At 40.3% G+C, this 12250-nt stretch overlaps 1 protein-coding gene across 1 annotated transcript in view; it reads left to right on the forward strand.

Annotated features, from left to right (window-relative positions):
• Window positions 1-12250, forward strand: part of DLEC1 (DLEC1 cilia and flagella associated protein) — a 33301-nt gene that overhangs the window by 8972 nt on the left and 12079 nt on the right. Inside the window, exons 13-26 of the mRNA XM_066314051.1 lie at window positions 284-446; window positions 2127-2319; window positions 3635-3693; window positions 4177-4351; window positions 5624-5717; window positions 5953-6083; window positions 6403-6561; window positions 7335-7474; window positions 7717-7870; window positions 8934-9044; window positions 10110-10240; window positions 10600-10785; window positions 10878-10936; window positions 12088-12239. Coding sequence (XP_066170148.1) covers window positions 284-446; window positions 2127-2319; window positions 3635-3693; window positions 4177-4351; window positions 5624-5717; window positions 5953-6083; window positions 6403-6561; window positions 7335-7474; window positions 7717-7870; window positions 8934-9044; window positions 10110-10240; window positions 10600-10785; window positions 10878-10936; window positions 12088-12239 — 1907 coding nt within the window. The remainder of the gene's footprint in view (window positions 1-283; window positions 447-2126; window positions 2320-3634; window positions 3694-4176; window positions 4352-5623; window positions 5718-5952; window positions 6084-6402; window positions 6562-7334; window positions 7475-7716; window positions 7871-8933; window positions 9045-10109; window positions 10241-10599; window positions 10786-10877; window positions 10937-12087; window positions 12240-12250) is intronic.

Here is a 12250-nt window from a genome sequence, read left to right on the forward strand (position 1 = left end):
ACACCCTGCTCACTTCAGTGAAACACTTACATGCTGATGTAAGTGAGCTGAGGCTGTGGCCCTGAAATCCCTCGCTATGAAATTCATGAACAGAAGGCCTCTGTTAATACATGTTGATAAACACAACATCAGGAAAATATTGTACATTAACCCATTGGAGTTCTGAAACTTGAGGAAATGCCAGATATAATCAATAGCGGCCATTAATGACATTTGCCTATTGATGATGTGCACTGTGTTAATAATCAGATGGTAAACAGCAATATCTAATTATTTCCTCCAGGGGTTGGAGAGTTGATTGCTCTGGAGCTTTTGTTTGTCACGGGTGGAGAAAGCAAAGCTCAGCTGGGTGAAGTCACTGATGCAACAGCGCAGCACCTCATACGATTCGAGCCCCAAAACCCACACACCTCCAAGGAGAAGACACTGGTTATAAAGAACTCCACGTATGTAGCTGCTGTTAGAGTGGTGCTCTGCAATGTGGGCATTCTGGTGGGGATCTCATTTGTCATACCCTGCTCTCTCAAGCTGGAGAAACCTTCAAGCCCTTGATAAACTTTCTGCAGAATCTTTGCTTCTTTTTGCTCCTTATTGTTTGGTAATTAAGGTTCAAGGAATGTTGTACATTGTTTAAGCATTATGGCAACCGTTAGTCAAGGTCAAGAAATTTGCTTCAACAGAGGTAGATCTACAAAAAATCCATAAATATATATGGTTGCAGGAAATACTTACAGAGTGATCCAGAGATTTATCTGACTTTAATTGTCTGCTCTATAGACTTGTGCAACTGAGATAAGTATTCCTTTCATAGTGCAGGGAATAGATGCTTCCAAGGACAAAATTCTGACTGTAGACATCTCCTATGGAAAAGTTGTAATACATCCTGGGCTCCACTGAATCAAAATGGGAGCCCAATATAATTAACTCACATCAAAACTCTCACATGGTTCCTACTATTGAGTCCTTACAAATTTAAATATACATTCAATCTGAAGTCAACAAGTGTGTCCTTATGGACAATTACACTATACTGAACATAGTGACAATCTGATTTTGCTCAGAATCAGTCAGATTTTAACAGAAATACATTCGTGTATGATTGCAGCAGATAGAGGCTGCAGATTATCAAAGCAGTGAGAAGGTCAGTGCTGGGTTTAGGGCCATTAATGTAAACTGCTGTTTGCAAGCAGTGACTATCTGGCAGTTTATTTTGTGGCCTGGAAATCACACATGCATAATGCCAGAACAGGCTGATGTTTGGGTAAAGAAAGTGTGATTGGTGAACTGGATATTGTAAACTGACAAAGGATGTGACTGTGCCAATTTCCACATTTCACCACAGCACTCCCTACACGTCTGGTGTCAGCATTTGTATAAAACAAGGCTGGCCAGGCTGAGAGTAAACTCCAAAGAAGCAGCAAGAGGAAACCTTCTTTCTGCTACAGAAAATGATACAAGAAATTGTGAATGTCCAGTTTTATCAGTGATACTTTCAAATTCCAGTGTCTTTCCTCTGCCTTACTAAGGCAGAATTTTTGAGGTCAGCATGAGCAAGATTCTCAAACCCATGAAGACATTCCATGGAACACACTTCTGCTGAGACAACCTAGTTAAGCAACCTTTTCTGGATTGCACAGAGAGGGGCAGAGCCATGGCTATAATTCTATCTGGAGCCATTGTGTTTGTTGACATGTTAAAGACCACATCTTGTGTTTGGATTAAATTCAGAATGTGATGTAGGTCATCAGCAGCGATCCAAGGCAAATGTACTGGTGTCAGCAGGAAAGGTCCTGTTAATCCCAGATCTTTGAAAGAATTGTAGAGTTTCAAAAAGCTGGATGACATGACAAGTTCAAATAAGGCAATAAAGTGTAAAGATATCTTACACATTTATAGAATTTACTTTCACATCTTAGCGTGTTCTTTGTATGGTTTATATACTCTGACTCTATGCTGCCTCAGCAGCTTTGTGGCTCACAAAAACTGTTCAGTCAAACCCCTGTAATCCGTAAAGAGAGGAATTTCCTACCTGGAAAAAGGATCTGAACATTTCTTAGTATATTTTACTCAAAAAATATCTGATTTTTAAATCATAGTTTTTCTGTTGTTTATTGATTTCTTTGCAGCCATGTAGAACTTCCCTTCTTCTGGCAGATAACAAAGCCTAATCTGAAACCATTAATACCAGAAGAAACTGCAGACTTTACAGAGGTCAAATACAGTCAAGACCCAGAGTCAGCCTTTTCCCTAAATCCTGAGCAGGGAGTTTTGCTTCCCTGTGCAGATCATGAGTTTATTCTCACTTACACTCCACAGGAGGTATGGCTTGTGATTCCTTCCTATCTACAAACTCCAGCTGTGTATTTTTATTCAAGTCATAAAATCCTTGCTGTGCAACTTTTCTAAATTAAATTTAATTAGCTGGTACTATGCTCTGATAAACAGTGCTCAAAATGTAGAAAGTTACTGAAAGAAAACATGTTTTGACTGCAAAATGTGAGACAGTTTCTGATCTCATGTAATTTTGGGGACTGACTGGACACAGTTAATTTTACACTGAAATTGTGGACACGTCCTCATGCTGCAGCTGTGCTGGCTGGTGAAGTTACCACCCTCAGCCCTCTCAATCAGCTCCTCCACCAGCTCCTGCCCCTTCCCCCTTCCTTGGGGGATGTGCCTTGTACCTACTCCAGCCTAAATAAATTGGTTAACAAACACTGATTATTTAAACTGTTTCCAGCTGTAGTTTTTTTGGCCTGAAATGGCTCCTCTGAACAGCTGAGTGGTGAATTAAGGGGATAGTAGGAGCCTTTGGCAGAGAAATGCTGTGTGCAGCTGTGGGTAAAGAGGGGTGAAAGGATGTTGGAATGCGGTTGTTCCAGGGACTGTTCTCTCAGTTTCTGCTCCCCTGTCCCTGTAAATAAGGAGCGTGAGCTCACTGTATTTAGAGAAACCTGATCCAAAGAAAGCCCAAGAGTGGGAATGTCCCGTGCTGTGTTGATTGACAGACATAGAAATACCTTAAATATGTATGGAAAAGAAACTACCTGGCTTTTTGAAAATAATTAGCTCATAGACTGTATATTGAATTAAAATATACATCAAAATTAGTATCTGTCTGTGAGCAAATGAAAGTTTTGCTTAGCCCTTCAGATTTGAGGCCTGCTTCTGTGTTTCTTTTTCCCCGCTCCATTAGAACACAGAAGACATTCTCTTCCCATGATGGAAAAGTCATGTTTCTTACTCAAGATCAGATTGATGGTCAATTAAGCTGAATACTCTGGAGCAGTAAGAAGAAACTTCTCCATTAGTACAGCAATGCTGAGCTTAATTTGGGGAGCCTTTGCAGATGCTTGTGTGTAGTATGCAATATACAGGGGAAATAATAACAGGCATGTCAAAAATGAGTATTTTTCTTGGAATCATACACCATGAGATCAGAATCTGGCTTAATGTTTTGCAGTCAAACATGTTTTCTTTTAGTAACTCCAGAGTTTGAATATTGTTTATCAGATCTTAGTACTCTGATGATGATCATTTATCCTTCACATGTAAACCACTTTTCCATCTTTTTTTGATCTTCACCATAAATGATTACTTGACACTAAAATCCTTTTCTCCTTCATCTGTGCAGCTGAAGAGTTATCACAGTGTGATTCAGATGGTACTGAGGGACATCCCACAGTCACCTTGGTAAGCTGAGGAACATTTCCCAGTAAGATATGTGGCCACAATTTATCTGTGCTATTACATTGAGTTACTGGGATTTTTCTTCTTTCTGGTGATAATGGATTGACAAGTATAAAGAATATTATCTGCACAAATAGTTCTGGTACAAAGAGCATCTCTGATATCCAGACACATGCCTGGCCTTAGTTTTCCTCTCTTTGGAAAAGATAATACTGTCATTTTTTCTGCTTTTTTTCCCAAGGTTTCCTGTTATTACTCTTTATCATAGCAGTATGTGACTTGCATACTTGTTCATGGACAGACTGGGACAGCTAGAATACCTTAAAGCATAGTGAAGTTTTTAATTGGCTGAGCTAATTACCCACAGGCAGTCTGTACCTGAGAAACTTTCAATGGTTATCAGTTTTGATCTGGCAATTAAAAGACAAGATCCAATTTAACAGTGGTTTAACATATTTAATGATTCTACCATATTTCCTCCCAAAGTTTAGTAGAAGAGGGGATGCTTCAAAACAACCCAGAATGCAGAGTAAAGGATGTAATAGCACTGGAAGTAGAAGTTAAAGGCTCAACAGAACCATTTCATCTTCTTCTGGAACCATATGCCATAATTATCCCTGGAGAGAATTTCATTGGTGTAAATGTCAAGAAAACATTTAAGGTTTGTGTGCTTTTGACTTCACTGATGTCATGTGGTTTGTGTCACTAGATGTCATAGGTGTTGATAGAAGATATCAGACAGTCAGTGTTATTTTCGTTTTCCTGAAATGTTTTTAAAGGAGGCAATGACTGTGGGAGGGTCTGCACTGAAATGCCCTACCCAACCTGCTCAGCCCTGCACTCCAGGCAGGAGCCTTTGTTCCTTTTTCATCTCTCCAGCTTGAATCCACAGAGTTTGACCCTTCTCAATGTTTTTCTGGGTCACTAACCTGTTGCTTATCACTTTGTCACTCCTGTCACGTAAAAGTTTTCCAGCTGGGAGGAATAGTCAATGGATGATTAAATTAGTTCATAACTGAGACACTGTTCATGCAAAGAACTACAGGAAGCACAGAAGAGCTACAAAAATCACATATGCTGCAGCTTACTAGGTGCTATTCTTTCCTGCAGGTCCTAGTAATTCCGCTTTGGCCATTCTGGGACAAAATGCTGCTGCAATTGTCCCCTCACACAGCATCCCCTTCACTGCAGCTCAGGATCCTTTGATCTTAGACTCACTTGGGAAAAACAGGCCTGTTAGCAAGAGACAGACAGGAAGACAATTCCCAGTTAATGATTTTCCCATTTTTTCCTAGAGATCCTGCTAATAAGCATTTGGTTTTTTGATTTCCTTTCCTAGAATTTATTTTTTTTTCAATTTAAAGCAGCCATTTCATGCTTCCCAGTAGTTCAGTATAACTACACATGTGATAGAGGTAATTAAGCCACTTTATGATGATATAACAACATCCTTTGCAGTTTTGAATTTTTTTTTAGTCTTAAAAAGATAAGAATTTGAACTGTGCTTAGAGATAATTGTGTTTCAGAGAACAAAGTTATTTGCTGTAATTAAGAAATAATATTTCGACTAGATCTGAAGAGCAGACCAAACATTTCAAGAGCTTGCATCTCCCTCACAAATAGAGCCTTTGGGAAAAAAAAAAAAAAAAAAGCTGGACTCAAAAAGGTTTTCAGTTTATGTTCAGAAATTCTGTTATGTTTTTGAAAAATGGTGGGGAAGTTTAAGAGTCTCAAATATGATAATGTTCTTGGAATGAATTGTTAATGGATTTGCTTCAGGTTTGTGGGCACACCTTTACCCATGTGAAGGAGACACTGTTAAATGATGACTCACAAAACCTAGTTTGCAGTGTATCAGTGCTCTCAGCAAATTGACTTGTTCCTCTGAAACCTTAAAGTGCATTAATTGTCTCATTGATTTTAATTGTTTCAGCTGTGGAACAACAGCAAAACATCGATCAAGTACACATGGGAGAAAATCACAGCCTGTGAGATCATGGAAGTTGAACCTCATACTGGTGTCATAGGTAAAGTTTCTGTGGCTTGCAAACAGTAATTAATGAAAGACTTGACAGTAACTGATTATATTAATTTATGGCAGTCACATTATAGTTACTGAGCACTATAATGAAAAATTACCTGATCCCCAGCCCCCTGGAGCCAGCAGGAGACTTAATTTGATTCCAGAAGCTTCAGTAACTGCTTGAAGCAGGTGGTTTCTTACAAAAATGTGAAACAGGAGCCTGGTATTTTCTCTTCTAGATGTGAATAAAAGCTGTGAATTTGTACTGGCAATTTCTGGAACCAAACCTGGGCTCATCAGCCGTAACCTGCAGTGTCACGTTGAGCCGTGTCCAGAGCCAGTTGTGCTGCATGTTGAGGCTGCTTTTAAGGTAAGGAACAGTTCAGTCTTGCAGGAGGATGAACTGTGTGGCCTGGCCATTGTCCAAATAAAGCTTTTTTGCATCTCAATGGCTTGAGAAATCTTAAGTAGTTACAAACAGGAATTATTTTTGCTGTAGTGACTGTTGAGTTGATGTTGATATTCCTGTGACACACAGATTTTTTTTTTTTTTTTTTTTTTATTACACAGTGCATTTACTTTCTGATATTCTCTGTGAAATCAGCTGTTGATCTTAGATAATATATGTTCCTTAATGAGGCAGTTTTGGCAGAGGTGTCCATTCTCATGTCTGTTTCCTGCTGTCCTAGGGTCCATTAGTCTGTATTGATGTTCCATCACTTCGGTTTGGTTTGACTAAGCAGGGTGAGACTGTGTCAAGAACCTTTGAGATTATAAATCTCTGTCAGGTGCCAGCACAGTGGAGGATGCAAGAAAGCCAGGTTTTTCTAGCTGAAAGGAATGAAGAGGTAAGTCACTGCTACAGCTGGCTGTATTCCCTCCTTAGCTATTTTATTTCTTCTGTTGAGGAGTTGTATTATTCATTCCAGCTATCAGAAGTTCTAATTTTTGTGACTTCTTATGAAACTAGTCCTGCACAGTTTCATGAGTGGATGAATTCTTTTGAGATTGAATATTTCTTTACAATTTTTCTTTATTTCCCTTTGTTACAAATCCCCTGCCAGCCTGATCCAAAGAGACACGGAGTATTTCCTCAATGACAGTGATTTCAGCTGATATAAGTGAGAGTTTAAGGCTTTAGTAGAGCTGAGACTGCTGAACACTTCTCCCACACACCCACATCAGCATCTTAGACAAGAATCTGAGCCCCCACTCCTAGCTGATGCTCTTCCTGTTTCTACTCTCCCAACCCTCCTTCCTCACCCCTCTGTCCAGGAACCTTTTCCACCCGTGGCAGCTTGCTGCTGCCTGGGAGCAGGTGCTGTTGGTGAGGCTGATTCTCCTTCCCGTTCCCTGTCAGTCCATGCACAGCTGACCCTTGGCTCTGACTGCCCTCCTGTCAGAAGCAAAGCCCTGCCTCCTTGTGTAGCCAGGCTTTCACCAAGCTGGCACTGTGCTGCTTCCTGACATCAGCCAAGGTGGGACTCGAGGGGCAGAGAGAAAGGGCACATCTGAGGAAAAATTAAACACTTGGAAGCCTTAATTAGATTGTGTGGCTTCAACATTTTACCTTTGCTTTGCACATGTCAAAAAAATTTCTGTTCCCTCTCTCCTCTCCCAGGTATCCACCTTCAGCATCCAGCCATCAGCTGGAGAAATACCTCCTTTGGGTCTCTGCAGAGTTTCTGTTCAGTTCACATCATTGCGGTGCCAGCGTCTCCAGACAGTGCTGGAACTGGAGGTGGAAAATGGAAAAGGAAGGTAAGGAGGAAAAACAGCATTTGTTTTCTTTTTCCTGAGGTTCACATCTGGTTTTCACTTCAGGTAACTTTCTCTCCTACAACAAAAATATGAACTCAGAGTGGGTTGTGTAACCTATCAATGAACTATCAAATTTCTAATAATGCTAAATAAACATAAACATCATTCTTCCCAGCATGCTGTTTTATGTCTAGCACATTTCATTAACAATAACAATAGACCATCTGTGTGTTTATTTCCAGTCATCTTCCTGTTTTTGTTGAAGTTCAGGCCCCCCAAGTGTGCCTGATATCTAGTCATCTAGTATTCACTGAAATTTATACTGGAGTTCCTGTCAAAGCAACCAGTAAACTTTTTAACCAGACACTGCTGCCAGCAAAATACTTATGGGGAAAGGTAAATGCTCTTCTAAATGCTCTCCTAATACAGCAGGGATGGAAATTGCAATTTCTGTAGGAATACAAATAATGACTATTCTTAAAAGCTTTTCTGATGCATATTTGGAGTAGTCATTGCTGGTTACTGGCTTGGGAGCAAAACTTCAGCTTCAGACCAAGCTTTATTAAAAGATTAATTACCAGTTGATGGCATTTTGTTGTTTTTGTCTGTGGATCCCTGGGAGAATGGGTGAGCAGATGTGAGGGGTCATAGGATGTAAAGTCACCAGAGTATTAAACAAAGTGCCCTGGCAATTTAGGGTTTGCACTTAACTTCATAAAACAAAGAAATTATGGTGCTTTTGAATTGTGTCTGAATTCTGCTTAAATTTTATGTTCTGACTGGGATTCAGCTTACAGAGTAGGAGCCCTAAATTTAATGTCAGTATTTAAGCTGTGGTCTGAAGGCTCTTTTCAGTCAATGGAAATGTCAGTGCCTTGGTCATTCAGAGCTACTCTGACATCCAGGGTTCAGCTCAATTGCCTACACAGAAGCACTCAGTGCCACCCAGGATGTCCTCAGGTGCCCAAGAGATCCTAACAGAGCATATGTATGGTATAGGACCTACAGGAAAACACTTTGGAGCATCCTAGAAGAATGCAGATCATTTTTCCTGGTATCTGATGTTAATGTGTGAACTAATGAGTGGAAGCCCTGGGGACATTCCATGCTGGTAACTTAGGGAAGGTGCCCACACCAGGACTGTCTCTCCCCCACCTCTGCAGTGGAGAGGTGGGGCACATCTGCTGTGATATCTGAGACTGGCTTCACCCTGGAAAGGCCTGAGACTGTGAGAGGAATTAGTGACTCTGCTCCCAGCCCAGCAGCCTCAGCTGGGCACCTGAAGTTACTTGGAGTCAATGTAGGCATGAAGATCTTATCACCCATGGGGAATTGTAAAGCTTTACAAACAGTAGGTGTTGCTGCTTGAAAGTGTCCTAAGCCTGAGAATAGCTTGGTCTTTTGAGAAGAGACAGGGTGAAAGGATCAGCATGAGCTAAATGATCTCTCTATTTGGCAGCTCATTGGAAGACAGGCAGCTTCCTGCTCCATCATGGTGTCCCCTGCCAGTGGCATCTTAGGCCCAAATGAAGAGAAGGAATTCTGCATAGAGATGTCAGCTAACACTGTGGTGAGTTTACAAACTGATGCCCTTTTTATAAAACAGCAGCACTGGCTTTTTCATCTCACCTCCATCTGGCAAAAGGAAGGAATTCTGTGTACAAACCACGTGCTCTTTTTCCCATACAGTATCTCTGAAATGGCTTTGTTTTAGACTTAGCACAGTTGAAGGCAAGAATTGAAGAAGTGCACATGGTGTGCAATTTCTGCCCTGCCTCTTTAAATCTCAGATGTTCCTGTTCTCTTCCCTTCTTGAAGTCCTGTACAATTACTCTCAATGCTTACCACTCCTCTTGGAGCATACAGATCCTCACTTTGAATTACCTGATGATAAATAAATGTTAGGGGGCAGAGTGACATATATAACATATATTTGGTTTTTCTGAATACAGATGGGCTCATAACATTTTGATATTTGAAAACTTAAAAGGGGCTGATAGCACTGAGATTCTTCAAAATACAGGAACAGAGCTTACAAACTCTAGGAATTCAGAAAAAGACTTTACAAGGGCATTCAAACAGCTGAGCTAATGCAGCTAAATACAGGATCTTCCTATAGATATGATGTCTTAGTTCCCATTACACTCAGTGGAGACTTAGGTTTTATTTATTTACTTAAAAGTAGGTGTTCAGTACTATCAGAGTTAGTATTTAAAATTATGTATCTGTGGCACTTGTGAAAATGGTTTAGTGGTGGTCTTGGCATTGCTGGATTAATGTTTGGACTCAATTATCTTAGAAGTCTTTTCCAACCTAAATAATTCTATGATTCAATACTTGGAGTATAGGAATCATGTCGAAAATCAGTAAAGGAGCAGTTTTAGGCTCACAGACAGCTGCACGTACAAAGCTGAGAAACAACCACAATTTTTTACCTCAGTACTGCCTTATGAGCAGTTCTGATGCTGCAGAAAATGCACTGAAAACATTCCAGTAAAACTTCTCACAATTCTATTTTTCTGGGTTTAATCCGGGGAAGTTTGCACACTTTTTAAAAATAAATACCCCAAAGAGTCTGCCTTCCTTCTGTGATATGTGCTTCATTCACAAGAAAACTTAATCCTTTGCTTTTCAGGGTGAGTTGAAAGACCTGATGCTTTCCTGTAGCATAGAAGACATGGCTGAACCCCTCTTTCTGAGCATTTCTGGAGAAGTGAAGGGACTACATGTCACCTACTCAGTACCTTCTGGCAGTGGAGTTGACAAGTAATGTCTGATATTTATTTTATTTTTCTGATATGTAGAATGATGACTGTACTTTGGAACATGCTCATCTTTACATCTTTTCATATCTTTTCATGTAAGTAAATATGTTGGTAGACTGGTGTGTTATGCAGGATAAAAATTTGACCCCAAATAAAGCCTTATATGGGTAGAAGTGAAAAAAATGAAAAGCAGAAAATGCTGATGCAAAAAATCCCAGACTGCATGGTCATTTCACATTGTGCATCACAACCACGTTGCATGTTGCACATTTTTATATCATCTGAAATCATCTGTGGCATAAGAAAATAAGACCCATGTCTAAATACTACTGTTTGGTGTTTTTTTTTTTTTTCTGGCAGTGATGAAGAACAAGCAGCACAAAGCCCACGTGAGCTTATTTTGGACTTTGGGTCTGAAGTTGCATTCAAAGATGTCATAAAGCGTCAACTGATTCTTACAAATCCCACTGGAATCAGTGCTCCATTCACACTGGAAGCTGAGTATTTTAGTGCCTGTTTGCTGCCTCCAGAACAAGGAGCCTGCCCGTGAGTCTTGCTCTTCTGCATAATGACTCAAATAATAATTTAGATCTGGATTAAACCTCAAATCAGTTTTGTTTTTTTTCACGCTCTTCAAGCTACCTGTTGAAAAGAAGAGGGCCTGTGACAGAACATGCAGCCAGAAAAGCAAAGTCAGGTATGAAAATAGCACTTAATTCCTTCAGTGGAGAGAAGGTGAAAGTCAGATGACTGCCCTATTTAGGACTACATGTGCCAGTCAGACACATCTTTTTCACAGCTGGAGTATCTGGTGACGTCTAAACTGTTAAATTACTTAGTTCCTCAGTTCATTCCTGAGTTTGAAAGCCCACATTGTATAAGCATTAGGTCAATCTGTCTCCTGCTCTTCTGCTTTTTTTCTGTTTTCTCCTCCCTTTCTTTCTCTCTCTTCCTCATATTTTCCTTGCAAAAAACAGTATGAGACAAAGTTGGTGATTCTGGTGGCAGTTCACTCCCAGCACATGGGATGGATGACATACAGAATGTTTGCCTCTTTCTCTTCTACATAGTTTTCCAGTACCAGTGCAGCAGACTTTTCTCCCTCAAACCCTTTACCATACCCTCCCTACTTTGGAAAGCTGCAGCATAGCCCATCTGCCATTTCTGATGTGTTTTACTAAAAATGATAATATTTAGAGCCAGATGAGACTGAGGGAGGGAGGAAATGGGAGCAAAAAGCTGTGAAGTGTGGATGTATCTTCTGTATCCAAAATAAAACTTGCACATATTGGTACCTTGCCATAGAGTTTGGTATCTGTTCCACAGACAGAGCTTTTCAGCTGCTGAATTAGTGCTTAAGGTTTAAAAAATGCTGTTCTGACAGATTCCATGCAGGCCTAGGTGACTCACAATGTGGAAAGGCTTTGCTCTTTGTAATTAATTCTTTGCATGGAAGAGCACACAGAGAGAAACAGGCAGCTGCTAATGGAACAAGAAACAGTCAACACAAATCCCAGCTTCTTTTTCTCAAATTGAAAGTGTTTTTTTCATGTAGCCAGTTAGTGCCTTGCACATCCCAAAGAGTCCTGGATCAGGTTGTTGGAAGGGTTGTCCTGCTGTGAAATATTCTGGGCAAGTACTAACTCTAAAAAACGGAGTAAGACCCAGAAAGGAACCTGGGTAAAGTGGTATAAATGTGAGCCATATAAATGTTCCCAGGGTTTCTAAGTCAGTGAGATTAAGCTGATTAAAGGCAACTAAAACCATGGTCTTATGTATTCTTTGTAGGACTAACTTTGTTCCATGCCCTCCAAATTCATGCAATGTTTTTTTCCTGTGCTTCTTCAGAGTTTGCAGCAGCATTGCTGTCTAAGGGGAAGGGAGCAGCTTTCTATATCCAACCTTCCACAGGAACTCTGGAAGCTTTCCAGCAGCTCACCATAGAAATAGCAGCTTACAACAACATGTGGGGAGAGTACGAGGACAATCTTGTCTGTAAGGTAGGTGGAGT

This window comes from Sylvia atricapilla, chromosome 1, assembly GCF_009819655.1.
Source record: "Sylvia atricapilla isolate bSylAtr1 chromosome 1, bSylAtr1.pri, whole genome shotgun sequence".
Lineage (NCBI taxonomy): Eukaryota > Metazoa > Chordata > Aves > Passeriformes > Sylviidae > Sylvia > Sylvia atricapilla.